Here is a 13847-nt window from a genome sequence, read left to right on the forward strand (position 1 = left end):
CCTATTCCCCCATAAGCATTAAAAGCAAAATAGTATTTTTTAAAAAAGAAAAGTGTATTTTCTCACACCATGCTTACTAAAGGAAGGGAATGCCTTTCTTTTGCTGCATACTCCTGGAGCGAATGCATATTAGTCTTAAATACTACAGTGAACAGAGAGTATTTTAATGGTGCTTTGTCTTGTATTTGTCCTCTCTGCATTTTCTCTTTTTACCTGAAGGCAAAAGATGGAGTCATTACCCAGTTGAGATTGCTGTCATAATGGGACCACAATTTGGAATTCTTCAAAAGGTAGTTTGTTCCCATTATGAAAAAAATAAAAAGCGAGCTCATTAACATGCTGCAAAATCAATAAAGTGAAATTTGCCATAATAAAAATCCTGCTAAGACTTGGAAGCTGGTTGCCAAGTAACACTTTGCAACTCAATTGTACAGCCACTGAGGGGGGAAAATTACCTGTACAGAGAGGGGAAAAAAGGTCATGATAGCACTAACGTAACAGAAAGCTTAATAGCCTCTGGTGTGCAACAAAGCTGTGAAATACTGCCCAAAACACAGGAAAACAAGTTAACAATGTGAGGATCTTTATTCATTGGTTCTTTTATAGAGAGATTAAAATATGGCACCCCAATCAAGAGAGTACAAACAGCTTTCTCCATATAGATCATGCAGTGCTGGGTATAAGAAGTCTAGGCAGGCAGTGGACACTGGGTGGGAGGCACTAGCAACAGGACACCCTGTGTGTGAGGCCGAATTAATCATGCCTCTACAGATCCTATCTCTTCCTTTTAGATTTAAAGGGGGGGTTATCTCACTTTTTTGTAGACAGCAGAGAAGCGAAAGAAAAGCTTAAAAACTTTTATTTTACTCTTCTTTTTCTTGAGAAATGATGCTGTGTTTAACCATATATGTGAGTCCAAGATATAAAAATAACTAGATCCTTTCTTTTTGACCAAGGGAAAAAGCAAAGTGTGAAAAAAAGATTTATTGGCTGTCTAGCAGATTTTACATTAAATTTTCTCATGTTGCATTCACAGCCAGTAATTGCTTTGTTTGTTGCTATGCATCTCTCTCTCTCTCTCTCTCTCTCTCTCTCTCTGTGTGTGTGTGTGTGTGCGTGTGTGTGTGTGTGTGTGTGTGTGTGTGTGTGTGTGTGTGTGTGTGTGTGTGTGTGTGCCTTCCCTTCTTCCTATTCAGCAATGCTATTTTCTGGACCCCATTTGACTTGAAAATGGAGAGTGGAATTAACAGACTTTTTCTGAACTCTTTGATGAAGAGCGGAACACCAGTCCTGAAACATGGCATGTAGTAGCATAAAGATGGAGCAACTTTGACTTGCTTAGTGCAGGAAACATGGGAAAGTTACAAGTATGTTGGATTCCCATCATCTCTCAATACTGGCTGCATTGCATAGACTTGATGGGGCTGCCATCCAAGAACATCTTGAAAACCACACTGATGTCCACCAGTCTAGGTAAAGCATGGATACTTCCTTCCAAGAGGAAGATAGAAAGCCAGGTGTTAGAAAGGTAAAGGTAAAGGTTCCCTTTGACATTTAGTCAGTTGTGTCCAATTCTAGGGGGTGGTGCTCATCCCCGTTTCCAAGCCATAGAGCCAGCATTTGTCCAAAGACAGTTTCCGTTGTCACGTGGCCAGCGCAGCTATACACGGAATGCTGTTTACCTTCCCACCGAGGTGGTACCTATTTATTTACTCGCATTTGCATGCTTTCGAACTGCTAGGTTGGCGAGGAGCTGGGACAAAGTGACGGGAGCTCACTCCATCACGTGGATTCAATCTTATGACTGCTGGTCTTCTGACCCTGCAGCACACAAAGGCTTCTGCGGTTTAGCCCGTAGCGCCACCACGTCCCTAACGTTAGAAAACAGCCACGCATTTCCAAATAGTTTTTCTCCACTGTTCTCTCTTTCAGACTGAGGTGTTTTCATCTACAGCGGCCATGCCAGGGGGCAAGGACCAAGAATTACTCACAGGATATGAGGCCAGACAGAACTTGCATGTCTGGAGATACTAACATAAGATGAAGACAATCAACAAGTGTATAAAGAAGATGATCACACAATCACTACAACCAAGGCAAATCTTCTAAGATAGAAGGTATCAGCTTCTACGGTATCAGCTATCACTTCCTCTTTTCCTTAAAAATCAGTGTTGGACTGGGCATTCCACTGAGGCTGTAGTTCAAAGCCCAGACACCTGAAGTATTATGGGAACTCAGTGGCTGAGCTCATGATTTGTATTTGGAAGATTTTATATGATCATACTTATGTATCTAGAGATAAAGACATCCATTTGTATATATCTAGACAGACAGATATGGTTATATGATTTCTGGGTGAGTCAACTGTACAAAACGTTTGTGTGTATGTCAGTTGTTCCAGGTGGTTTGCCAGCATGCTTGCAAGGTACTACTACTACTGTAGTGGCTATTATATTTCCATATTATAATGATTCATGGCTGAGAATATACCAGTCCTTAGCATGAACAGCAGATCCATTGTTTTTGTGACTGCTTTCAGGGGATGTGATTTCCTGAAGTGTCATCTCATGAGTATTGTTTGTGACATAATTAGTCAAAAATAGCACAACCTAAGTTTTCTTCCTTCCCTGTAAATTCTCTAGACAGTGTGACAGGTACTATCAGCCCTCCTTTTAATTAAATTCTGCACTATTAATTTTTTGTAAACATTTGGCTTGCTTGACAGCAATTAAAGTTATTTTCATGTAACAGACAACCATTGCTTTGAAAACAAAAGGTATCATCACTGTTCATTGTGATGTTCAAAGACACTTGTAGGGAGTGCCAAGTTTTCTTAGGCTTCATGTGTTAGACCAGGTAGACCATGGTGATCTTAGAACTCAACAGCACAATTAGTTCTGTGATATACATTTGGTGATACATTACCATTGATACTAAATCTTCTCACTTAAAAGATTTAAAGCACAACTTTGCCTCCCAAACCATCAGAACAGACAAAATTCTTGTACATTTTGGATGAAAAAAATTAATGATTTAAAGGTCTGTTGTTCTCGTTGTTTTTAAGGCTTCCAAAGACTAAATAAAATAAAAAAATTTAAAAATCAGAAATTATCTTTTCTTACCCACAATATCAGCCATAAGTTCCACGATGCATTCATCTGCTAAAGCCCAAGGACGTTTACCATAGAAATGCCCATGAACACCTCTGAAAGAGACAACAGATCAAAATCCATACATATATCTTCAGCATAGCTCTTAGCAATGAGAACACAACGTTCACTTCCTTGCTGAATGCTATGGTTATGGGATATTTTCTGGCAAACATTCAATGTACCTATCGTTGTCCAACATAAGGTGTGTTATATATGGACAAAGCCAGGTCAAAAATCCAAGAATAGTTTGCAATGTGCTACCTTCTTCATGCATTACTAGAAGGGAAACCAAAATACATAGGTGCATTGGTCAAGGGCAAGATGAGGTGTAGAAGTGCAATTGAGCCAAAGAGAAAAGAATGTAGCCTAACTTCTAACAGCCTGGCATGTCTGTCTGCCTGTCTGCCTGCCTGCCTGCCTGCCTGCCTGCCTGCCTGCCTGCCTGCCTGCCTGCCTGCGTGCGTGCGTGTGTGTGTGTGTGTGTGTGTGTGTGTGTGTGTGTGTGTGTATGTATTACCATGCCTTTTTGCTAAGAAAGGACCCAAAGTGGCTTACACAATTAAAACACAATATTAAAGCTAAAAAAAAGTGAATTCAAATTATGCAAAACTTCTCCTGGACAATCACTCATTAAGGGAAACCCTGCCTGAAGAAAAAGGCCTTTGCCCACTTACAGAAGGACAGCTAAAATAGGGTCAAACTGGTCTCTTGTTGGAAGGAATTCTAGGGTCGGGGTGGAGCAACAGAGAATGCCCTCTTCCATGTCACCACCAAACGCACCTGTGAAGGTGGTGGGACACAGAGAAAGTCTCTCTTGACACCCACGGAGAATCATAAAGTGAGTAACAGTCTTTCAGATAGCCTGGGCCCAGGCCAATTTATTTTTCCATTTCCCTGCTCCAGTTGGGCAAAGCATGAAAGGAAAAGGAGAGATTAAGGAAAGAGGTTAAAAATAAGGTAGTGTTAGGTTTCTTCATAGTACTAGAGGTGAATCCTATATTTGATGTTTGTAAATAGTAAAAATAAATATGGCACTGTGAATTCCCAAGCCCTATAGAAAGAAAAACTTCCAGGATGTAAAGGCATGAAAACTAACTAGCGTAACTTACTTAATTGCCCAAAGTTCCCAAATTCCAAAGTAAAAACTGAAACCTGAGATAGGAGCTCCAGGAAGGGGAAAAACTGGCAATCATTCACATTGTATAACTCTAGCAATTAAGGTCTTAGAGACTGCTTCGGATATGGCACAACATCATTATTTAGAGCTGCCATATCCAAGGTCAGAATAGCAATGGTGACATCCAACCTCCAGTAAGATAAGAACAAGGAGAAGAAGCAATTAAGCATATGGGTGATGAAAGCTGAGTCATCAAATGCTGAAAATGTCAGCTGAGAGATGGGATGGGGAGAGAGAAACAGGGAAAATTAAGGGAAGGAGGGGAATTAGTCTACTTAAGACCCTAACAGTTTATAATAACCTGGGAGTGAGCTTTAGGCTTGGGGAGATAGACACCACACAATTAAAAATTCTTCCCCATAAAACATGTCTGTCATTATACAAGACTGGGACTGGCAACCAGTGCTTAATAAACATGGGGACAAATTAAAAACTGGATCATGATATTCATCAGAAATCACTGATTCATTAAACATTTGTCCCTCCATATTCGTGAGTTCCAGAGACCCCCGCAAATATGAAGGCGCAAATATTTTCCCATTTTTATTTGTCCCCTATACGAAGAGAGGGAAGGCTCTCTTCCTATAGCTTTCCCATTCTGTCTACTGGCCCGCCAATCAGCTGATCAGCGAGCCAATAGGCAGCCACCCATGCCCACAGCCTATCCCCTACCTCTTTCCTCTCCTCACCTTAGCCACTTCCACACCACCACCACACCACCAACCCCCTGCCATGCCACCTCCCACCACCACCCGTCAATGCCCCCAACCATAATTGCTGCCATCTCTAGCAGGCCTCTGCAGCCATGGCCTGTAAAAAGGGACACTGGCTGCCCTTTGCAAAGGGAGTCCAGGCTGCCCTTTGCAAAGATGGGAACTGCAGATTCCCTACACTAAATGAAGCCACAGCTGGCAACTTTGCAAAAAGCGCCAGTGTCCCTTTCTACAGGCCGTGGCTGAGGAGGCCAGCTGAAGACGGTGGTGGTGACAATTATGGTGGGGGACATCGGGGTGGTGGGGTGGCATCAGCGAGGATGGCTGAGGGCGGTGGTGATGTGAGGGGGTCAGGGTTTTTTTTAGTAAACCCCATGAATTGACAAATAAATTTGTGCTTTGTCAGCTCATGGGGGCAGCTTCGTGAGTCATCCCCATTTCTAGTGGTTACCCTGAACCATTTGCACTATATAGCACATCAACTGAAGGTGATACAACTTATGTTCAAATCCCTAAATAGCTTAGAACCCAAAACACTTGAAAGAACACCATATCCTGTAACAGGTGTTCCATGTTTTGAGATTTACTGAAACATTTTTCTCCAATATTTTATTGAAAATGTGTTATGCAAGAAACAATGGATAAGGGTTTTCACTACTGGCACATCAGTTTTAATGTATGACCTATCCTAAGGAGATACGCCTGATCCTATATTAAAGTCTTTTCCATGCGAATTTAAGGAATTCTTACTTTCACAACGGTTTTAGTCCGAGGTTATGTTCAATATTTTGGAAGCTGCTTCACTTTCTTTTTAATGCTATGAGTTTATTGTAGGTCGTTCAGAGTCTAGGTGATGATTTATGTGTGCATAAGTTAGCAGGATTTTGACCACAGACACTTGATATTCATATTTTGGCAACGTTCCACAAATGGTTAAGTTGCTGTGCCACCACCACCAGCAGTGATAAAATATATCCTTTTATATTATTGATTTTAATATTAATATGTCAATGCATTTTAAAAGTTGGATTTTTCTCATATGTTATGCTTCTACAGTCCTTTACATCCCCTCCCTTCCTTGCAACCTTAGCTGTACACGGTCACCTGCTCTTTATATTAAAACATTCTGTCCTATTAAAAGACATGGGCACCAAAAATATGATTTGCTGTAGGACAAAGGGAAAGCAAATGAAACTTAATTCCTGCTTACAAACTACATAAAGCATAGATAGTAATTGAAGCACACTATAACCTTTGCAGAGAATAAAATGAACAGTTATTGGAACTGGAGAATGAATTCCGCAGAACTACTTTTTGCCTAGTCCTTTTTTTTTTCGTTTGAGACCATGGAAATGCTTAGAGATAATGCAGGACTTTGATGAGTAATCAAAAGAGTTTTCTGTACTGAATCCTCCAAAGGTTCTGAGAGAATTTGCTGTCATGAAAGACTGTCCAACTATGGGTTATATCGGCAGTGGAATGAAATGGTACTAAATACTATCATTTTCTACTCCCCCCTCCCCTTTCTTTTATACGTACAACGTGCAGTTTTGAATTTAGTTGGGAAAAGTTGCCCTCCCTCACCTAATGTGCTGTACAAATCCACTATTACGTAACTAATTCCCAAGTTATCAAGAAAGGCAGATACTTTTCTGAACAACAAAAAAAATTATACTTTATGGAAGAATTATATATAAATGTTTAAAGTATAATACAGCAGTGAGGACAAAGTATTAATTACCTTTTTCTATAGTATCAGTCTGCCCCAGCCCGTGGCTTTCATTATTTTGTGACAACTAGTATAAATTCAGAGACCCTGTCTCTCTTTCTCTCCAGAGTCCATCCAAACACACACAAACATACACAAAGAGAGAGGGAGATACATGGAGATTCCCCTCAGCATCAGAGATTTCCAGGGTGATCCCCCATCTTGTTCTGTCCTCTTAAGAATTGCCCTATAGTGTGTCTATTTAATCAATCGGGATTTGGTGAGTCAACTACTCTGTAAGTAGCATTGATTCCAAAGGGGCTATTTTAATTGGAGCTTACTTTAGCATGCTAGGTTGAAGTTAGACTAGGCCCATTTGAATCAATTGAACTCATGGAGGATTTGACTCACTAGAATCCCCATTGATTCAATGGGTCTACTCTAGAGTGATTTGCTGCACTAAGTAACAAGATTCTGGCTGCTGAACACTCACAAGGTGTCACATACAGCACTGATGGTACCTGTCTGTCATGGGTTTGGAGGGAAAGTTCCATCCTATGGGGAGTGGAAGGCGGGACATCAGGGGGGAGGAGCTGTACTGTATATATATTTGGAGCTTGTGTGGAGAAGAGGAGTTGGAGTCTGTGTGTCAGACTGGGTACAACTGTGTGTCAGTTAGTACATACCTGATAGGTTCAGGTTTCTATTTAGGTAGCCAGAACTGATAGGTTCAGGGTCTGTGCGTTACCTTAAAGGGTTCAGTGGGAACCAAGCTGTTGTATGTGTGTGATTGGGGTTATGCCACGTTACATTATCCTATTTACCTGATTCTTTTATTTACCCTGTTTGTTATTTTAATAAACCTTGTTCTTTTGTTTATTAAAATCCATTCCTGTCTGTGTGACTCCTTACAGGGAATGGTTGGTGGCAGCATAACTACATGGTGGCACACTCCAGTAGGTCTGGGGTTGCCACATTGATTGGTGTCCAGCGTGTGGGATACGACTAGTCCAGTTGTCCAGTGGTCCAGCAAAGCCTTGGCAAGTGTGCCCAGAGCAAGGGGGGTCTAGTCAGGGACAATCTGAGGGCGCGTAGGTAATCTTCTAGGCTTACCTCACGGGGAGGTAGGCTAGTGGAAGAATGTGCACACTCGGATTGGGGGGACTAGATTAGGGAGCTCTGAGGCAACCTGTTTTGGCGGGAAAGGGCTGAGGCAAAGCTGTGTGAAGTAACAGTGATCTAGCCTGTCTGCTGAGAGGCCTAGCAGAGGGGGTGGATTCTGCCTGGCAACAGTTGCAAGTTGGTGCTGAAGGAACAGCAGCAGTCTATAGAAGGCTGTTTCTGAGGCAAAAGGAAAAAAGTTGTCGTTTTATTTTGAGGCTTGACTTTTGAAGGCAGCCTGTTCTGGGGGAATTATGCCCTTGACTAGAAGCCAGATGGCAGAAATGGGGCAAGTGAGAGAACCACAGGGAGACCAAGGTTCTGAGGAGGAATTTGGCTCAGTGCAGGAAGAGAGCACGGGAGAACTGACCTCAGAACTCAGGAAAATGCTCCTAGCCCAACAGCATGAACTGAGGGTGATGGAAAGAGAGAGAGAGAGGATGGAAAGAGAGAGAGAGAGAATGGAAAGAGAAGAAAGATTGGAGAGAGAGAGGATGGCGTTTGAGTTAAGAAAATTAGAAATGATGATCCAGAACAATAATAATGAGGGGAACCCAGGGAATGGGGAAGGCAGCTTGTCTAAAACTGACCTGAAGAAATTCCCTGTGTACCACAAGGGAGATTGCCCTGAGGTGTTCTTTTCCCTCGTGGAAAGAGCATTTGTAGACTTCTCAGTAAGGGAAACTGAGAAGATGACCATTATGCGATCTTTAATCAGTGGCAGCCTGGCAGAAGTCTATGCAGAGATGCCAGTGGAACTGCTGAAAGACTTCGCTGAGTTTAAAAAACTGGTGTTTGAACGAAATGGGATAAATGCGGAACAGCTGAGGCAAAGATTCAGGTCACTCACAAAAAAACCAGAGCAGACTTTTACCCAAGTGGGGGCCCAATTGGTGAGGTTGCTAGAGAAATGGCTGTCTCAGGAGGGGACAGAGACCTTCCAGCAGCTCAAAGACCTGATAGCGCTGGAACAATTTTATTCAGTCCTGCATGGGGAACTAAAGTTCCATGTGAGGGAGAGGAAACCTAAATCGGTGGCAGAAGCGGCAGAGATCGCAGATTTTATTTACCAAATAAGGAAGCCCTTAGGTGCTGAGGGGAAAACTGTGGGTAAGCCCAAAGAAACCTACAGCAGGTACTCTCAGGGACCAGGGAAAAACCAGCAAGGGGGAGGGGCCCATGTTGAAGGGAAGCCCTCAGACATGAAACCACCAAGACCTCAGATTTTGGAGGGAAAACCAAAACCAGATGAGAAAGACTCCAAGTACAGCAGAAAATGTTATTTCTGTCAAGGAAAGGGCCATCTAATCTCAGAGTGTGAGAAATTAAAGCAGCTAAAGGGAAATTTGCCTCATGATTCGAGTGGAACCAAGCCAAAAGCTGTGTTCTGTGTCCAGACAGAGCAAAGCTCCTTGCCACTGAAGGAGCCTGTTGCCATGGCTACTCAATCTGGACCTGTCACATCTGCTGATCAGGCTGAGGAAAATGGTCCTCTTGTGGAGGTCAAGCGCTGCTTACTAGTTAGAACAGATTCACAATTGTTTGAGACCGCAGGGGTGGACGTAGGAATACTTGACCATCAGTATAGGGGGCTAAGGGATACTTGTTCCCAGGTGACCCTGTGCCATCCAGACATTATTCCTAGGAAGTATATAATCCCAAATGAGAGCCTGAAGGTGGCAGGGATTGAGGGGCAGGTGATCTCACTGCCAGTAGCTGAGGTACCTGTGAGCTTTCAAGGCTGGAGGGGAGTTTGGCGGCTAGCGATTTCATCGACTCTGCCAGCAGCCGTGCTCGTGGGAAATGACCTGGCTGAACATGTGAAACGGGTGCTAGTGATTACACGCTCACAAGCTACCACGGGGACAGTTCAGGGGGGTACTGAAGAGCCCGAGGTTAAAGCAGGTGAGGGTAGTCCCGAAGCTGTGGTAGAAACCTTAACCACGGACAGCAAATTTGGCCAAGAGCAAAAGGCAGACGCCACTCTCCGAAAGTGTTTTGAAAAGGTGACAGACACCCCGCTAACACCTGAAACCCCAGCGAGATTTCGCAAGGAAAAGGGAATTTTATATAGAGAGACCCTGAGGAATATCTCAACAGGGTGAGATGGGATCAGAAGTCAGCTAGTAGTACCTGAAAAGTATCGCCCCATGATCTTACAAAGGGGGCACTCTGACATGTTTGCTGCGCACTTAGGGGTGAACAAAACACAGCAGAGAATCACACAAAATTTTTACTGGCCTGAAATAGGGAAGCAGATCAAGGAGTTCTGTAAACAATGTGATGTGTGTCAGAGGCAGGGGAATAACCGTGACAGGACCAAAGCGAAGTTGTGCCCTTTGCCTGTGATTGACACCCCGTTCAAATGTATAGGAGTGGATATTGTGGGACCTTTGCCCAAGGCCACAAAGAGGGGGAACCGGTTCATTCTCACCATTGTGGACCATGCCACGAGGTACCCCGAAGCCATACCCTTGACTAATATCGAAACTAACACAGTGGCAGATGCCTTGGTGGGGTATATGTCCAGGATGGGATTTGCCTCAGAAATAATCACAGATTTGGGCACATCGTTTACATCAAAGCTCATGAAACGGTTATGGCAAATCTGTGGAATTAAACACAAGGAAACCACTGCCTATCACCCGGAAAGTAATGGGTTAACGGAGAAGTTCAATGGGACTCTGATGCGCATGATTAGGGCTTACTTGGCAGAGAATCCAAACAATTGGGACCAGAAGCTGCAATCCCTTTTGTTTGCTTATCGATCAGTGCCACAAGCCAGTACCGGGTTCAGTCCGTTTGAACTTTTGTTTGGGAGAAAAGTAAGAGGTCCACTTGATTTAATCAAACAAAATTGGGAGCAGATCATCCAGGATGACCCACAAGATGTTGTGACGTACATAGACACTTTAATGAATGACCTGAAGAGAAACCTAGAGCTAGCAGCAGAAAACCTGCAAGCTCAGAAGGTCAGACAGAAAACCTGGTATGACCAGAAAGCCAGGGAGAGGCACTTTAACCCAGGGGAGGAAGTGCTTTGGCTTAGGCCCTGCAAAGAGAACAAACTGCAGCTCAGATGGGCAGGACCATACAGGGTCATTTCCAAGATGTCAGATCTGAACTACCTTATAGAACAGGAGGAATACCAAACACGAAGGGTGGTACATGTGAATGCCCTGAAACCCTACTACAGAGGGGAACAGAGGGTGTTATTTGCGATAAAAGCAGCTGAGAGTGAGGAAGCTGAATTACCTTTCTGGGAGGGTAGAGGGGAAGTGAAATACAACCCAGATGAGGTGAAGATCAGTCCTGCACTCACCCAAGACCAGCAGCAAGAACTAAAAGTGCTGCTCACTAAATATCATAAGGTTTTTTCGAATAAGCCGGGGACAGTGAAGCGAGTGATGCATCGGATCCACACAGGGGATGCACCCCCGCAAGCAGTATCCCCATACCGAGTGAGGGGACCCTATAGGGACAAGGTGCGGAAGGAGCTGGACGAGATGCTTAGGGAGAACATAATCGTCCCCTCTTCTAGTCCTTGGTCCTCTCCGATAGTCCTGGTGGACAAGCCTGATGGGAGCATTAGGTTTTGTGTAGATTACCGGAAATTAAACTGTGTAACCACTCCTGATGCCTACCCAATGCCCAGGCTAGACAACCTGATTGAAACCATAGGGGGTTGTCGGTTCATTTCATCGTTGGACCTAGTAAAGGGTTACTGGCAATTAAGGATTGATCCCAGGGATCAGGAAAAGACCGCATTTTGCAGCCCTTTCGGTCTATATGAGTTTAGAGTCCTTAGTTTTGGTCTCAGAAATGCACCAGCCACATTCCAAAGGCTGATGGACCAGACCTTAGCAGGACTCAGTGACTTTACTGTGGCCTACATCGACGATATAGGGATCTTCAGCAATACCTGGGAAGATCACCTGAAACACCTGGAGATAGTGCTGCAGAGGTTAAGTGCAGCAGGGCTAACAGTAAAGGCAAGCAAGTGTCAGCTGGGTAGCCCAGAAATAAAATACTTGGGTCACATAGTAGGGGGAGGAGTGATCAAACCCCTAGAGGCCAAGATAGAAGCCTTTCGTGATTGGCCCAGACCCAACACCAAGAAAAAAGTCAAATCATTTCTTGGGTTGGTGGGCTATTACAGAAAGTTCATCCCGAGGTTTAGCGAGATGGCGACTCCGCTGACCGATCTGACGCGGAAGAAGACTGATGACCGCATCCCGTGGACCAGCGACTGTGAGGAGGCGTTCCAGAGGTTGAAGGAGGCGTTCATCCATTATCCAGTGCTGCGTGCTCCCGACTTCGACCGGGAGTTCATCATCTACACCGATGCGTCTAACAGCGGGGTAGGAGCAGTTCTTTGCCAGGAGGATGAAAATGGTGACCAGCATCCAGTGTCCTACCTGAGTAGGAAACTCCAGAAAGGTGAGAGACATTTGGCAACCGTGGAAAAGGAGTGCCTGGCCATAGTATACGCGATTCAGAAGGCCAAACCTTACATCTGGGGAAGACATTTTGTTCTGTGCACTGACCACTCACCACTGCAGTGGTTAAAGACAATGAAAACCCATAATAGTAAACTTATGAGGTGGGCTTTAAACCTGCAAGATTATGACTTTGAAGTGAAGGTGGTCAGAGGGTCAATGAACTGTGTTGCTGACGCGTTGTCAAGAAGACCCGACGAGTGAAGACGGCGAAGAAACCATGGACTATGTATATTTTGGTGACCAAAAGTTAAATGTAACTGTTTATTGAACAGACTTGGTTTGTATTAATAAAGGTAATTTAATGTATTGCAAATATTAATGTTTAAATGTATAGTTAATATGGTTGACCTAGAGTGAGTAAGTATGGTATTGTATTATAATGTATAACTGTTGTTGTGTTTTGATCCTGGTTGTTTTTTTGGAGAAAAGCACTTTAGCTTTTCCCCTGCAAAACAACTTATAAAGAGGGGAGGTGTCACATACAGCACTGATGGTACCTGTCTGTCATGGGTTTGGAGGGAAAGTTCCATCCTATGGGGAGTGGAAGGCGGGACATCAGGGGGGAGGAGCTGTACTGTATATATATTTGGAGCTTGTGTGGAGAAGAGGAGTTGGAGTCTGTGTGTCAGACTGGGTACAACTGTGTGTCAGTTAGTACATACCTGATAGGTTCAGGTTTCTATTTAGGTAGCCAGAACTGATAGGTTCAGGGTCTGTGCGTTACCTTAAAGGGTTCAGTGGGAACCAAGCTGTTGTATGTGTGTGATTGGGGTTATGCCACGTTACATTATCCTATTTACCTGATTCTTTTATTTACCCTGTTTGTTATTTTAATAAACCTTGTTCTTTTGTTTATTAAAATCCATTCCTGTCTGTGTGACTCCTTATAGGGAATGGTTGGTGCCAGCATAACTACATGGTGGCACACTCCAGTAGGTCTGGGGTTGCCACACAAGGTGTCTTGTTCTTGGCAATTGCCTAAGACACCCTACCATGATCCCTCTCCGCATCAGATATTTCCACCTTCCTCTGGCAATCAGGATCCTCCCCCATCTTCTTCTCTCCTTTTAAGAGAAATTGCCTACAGTTCTACAGGGCACAACCATATTCTGCACAATGTAACGCCCTGTCTGATAAATACTTCATGGAAAGATAGTATTCTGCATAGGAATCGTAACAATTCTACACAGTTTGATAGATCTTCCTCCCCTTCCGGGTAGGGTTGCCAGATACATGGGTACCAAAGGAGGACATAGAAAGACAAAAAGGAGGACAGAGGAGGATGTATTGAATGTTTCATTTGAATTGTTCCAGATTAAACCCACAATCAATACAATTTTATAACAATAGCTGCCAATAAATGTCTCTTAATGAACTGACCAAGAAATAGTCATGTTAAAAAATAAAAATAAATTCAATGGAGGCTTTTTTTTC

The 13847-nt window shown here is 43.6% G+C and overlaps 1 protein-coding gene across 3 annotated transcripts in view; it reads right to left on the reverse strand.

The window, feature by feature from the left end:
- KYNU (kynureninase) overlaps positions 1-13847 on the reverse strand; it is a 139134-nt gene that overhangs the window by 87342 nt on the left and 37945 nt on the right. For all 3 annotated transcript variants that reach the window (XM_020784232.3, XM_072983830.2, XM_072983844.2), the window contains exon 4: positions 3123-3205. In XM_020784232.3, the coding sequence (XP_020639891.2) occupies positions 3123-3205 (83 nt within the window). The remainder of the gene's footprint in view (positions 1-3122; positions 3206-13847) is intronic.

The sequence above is a fragment of the Pogona vitticeps genome, chromosome 1 (assembly GCF_051106095.1).
Source record: "Pogona vitticeps strain Pit_001003342236 chromosome 1, PviZW2.1, whole genome shotgun sequence".
Taxonomy (NCBI): domain Eukaryota; kingdom Metazoa; phylum Chordata; class Lepidosauria; order Squamata; family Agamidae; genus Pogona; species Pogona vitticeps.